At 36.7% G+C, this 1686-nt stretch overlaps 1 protein-coding gene across 1 annotated transcript; it reads left to right on the forward strand.

Moving 5' to 3' along the window:
* Window positions 1-306: 306 nt before the first annotated feature.
* LOC118969749 (olfactory receptor 4P4-like) lies at window positions 307-1242 on the forward strand. The gene has a single exon (XM_037004516.2). It carries the CDS (start codon window positions 307-309, stop codon window positions 1240-1242), a length of 936 nt encoding a protein of 311 aa, XP_036860411.2.
* Window positions 1243-1686: the final 444 nt, after the last annotated feature.

The following is a 1686-nucleotide window of genomic DNA, read 5'->3' on the forward strand; positions in this document are numbered from 1 at the left end:
AAAATGAGTTTTGTAGAGATTAAACAATTTGCTCAAGGATCTCATTGGTCAGTTTCTTTGACATTCCTTAACATTTCTACCTCTTTCTGTGTTGACACTGATCAAGATTAATAATATAATAAATATAATAAAAAGCATTTAATTCAATAAATCAAGCATTATTCATATAAAGATTCCATTCTGTCAATCTACTTTGTAGTAAATATTATATCATTGTGTTCATAGCATTAATTTTTCACCAAATTTATGTTTTATTCTTTCAGATACATAACTCATTTTTGTGTCACATACAGCAAACACAAATACATGGAAAACCACAGAAATATCTCAGAATTCATCCTTTTGGGACTTTCTTATGACCAGAACATACAAATATTTTGCTTTGTGCTCTTCTTATTCTGTTATGTGGCTCTCTTGGTAGGAAACCTTCTGATCCTTGTCTCCATCCAATGCAGTCCTCTTTTTCACCAGCCAATGTACTACTTCCTCCTTCACTTAGCCTCAGTAGACATCTGCTATACTTCTACTGTGACACCAAAATTAATTGCTGACCTTCTAGTGGAAAGAAAAACCATCTCCTACGGTAACTGCATGTTACAGGTCCTTACCATGCACTTCTTTGGAGGTACCGAGATCTTCATCCTTACGTCCATGGCCTTTGATCGCTACGTTGCCATCTGCAGACCTCTCCACTACATGACCATCATGAGCAGGACAAGGTGCAACCTGCTGATCTTAGCTGCTTGGGGTGGTGGGGCTGTTCATGCCTTTCCTCTGTTTTCTATAGCAGTTGGGCTGCCCTTCTGTGGTCCTAATGAGATTGATCACTACTTTTGTGATATTTTTCCTCTGCTGAAAGTTGCCTGCACTGACACCTACATCACCGGTGTTCTCGTGATTGCCTTTTCAGGTATGGTTGCCTTAATCACCTTTGTTGTCCTATTTGTTTCTTATGGCATTATATTGTTCACTCTAAGAAACCTCTCGGCTGAGGGGAGACGCAAAGCTCTCTCTACCTGTTGGTCTCATATCACTGTGGTCATCTTATTTTTTGGGCCTGCCATTTTTATCTACCTTAGACCTCCTACTACTTTCCCTGATGACAAAATACTTGCACTATTTTACACCATCATCGCTCCTATGTTCAATCCCTTAATCTACACACTGAGAAATACAGAGATGAAAAACACTATGAGAAAAGTCTGGTGTCAAACATTACATTCCAAGGGAGCACGCAATTAATAGGAGAAGGCGTATTGGCTAAGCAACTTCATGAAAGAAGAGGGTAAACGTGAAAGAAAAAGCCAGGAACTATCTCATAGATTATATCCAACACTACCCTGAATGGAATAAAAGAGAGATACAGGACTACACATTAAAGTAAAAACTAAAAAAATACTAACCTTTGCATACAAAAACTAACTGCAAACTAAGTTTATTTTGTGGGTAAAACAAAGGGTTATCTGTGTGAAAGAACAAATAGGCAAAAAAAATAAGACATTTTTATACTAATCAATAAATTGTAAAGGGAAAATTTTTTATTAAACCTTTGGATTTAGGGGCCAGACTACATAGTGACACATCCTCTGTTGCAGTAGAGAGGTTGAAATCTATAATTAAAGCAATCAATTTAACATTCTGATAAAAAATTCTCATACACATCCTCTAGTGTCATTCAGAAATATT

Source organism: Manis javanica, chromosome 6, assembly GCF_040802235.1.
Source record: "Manis javanica isolate MJ-LG chromosome 6, MJ_LKY, whole genome shotgun sequence".
NCBI lineage: Eukaryota > Metazoa > Chordata > Mammalia > Pholidota > Manidae > Manis > Manis javanica.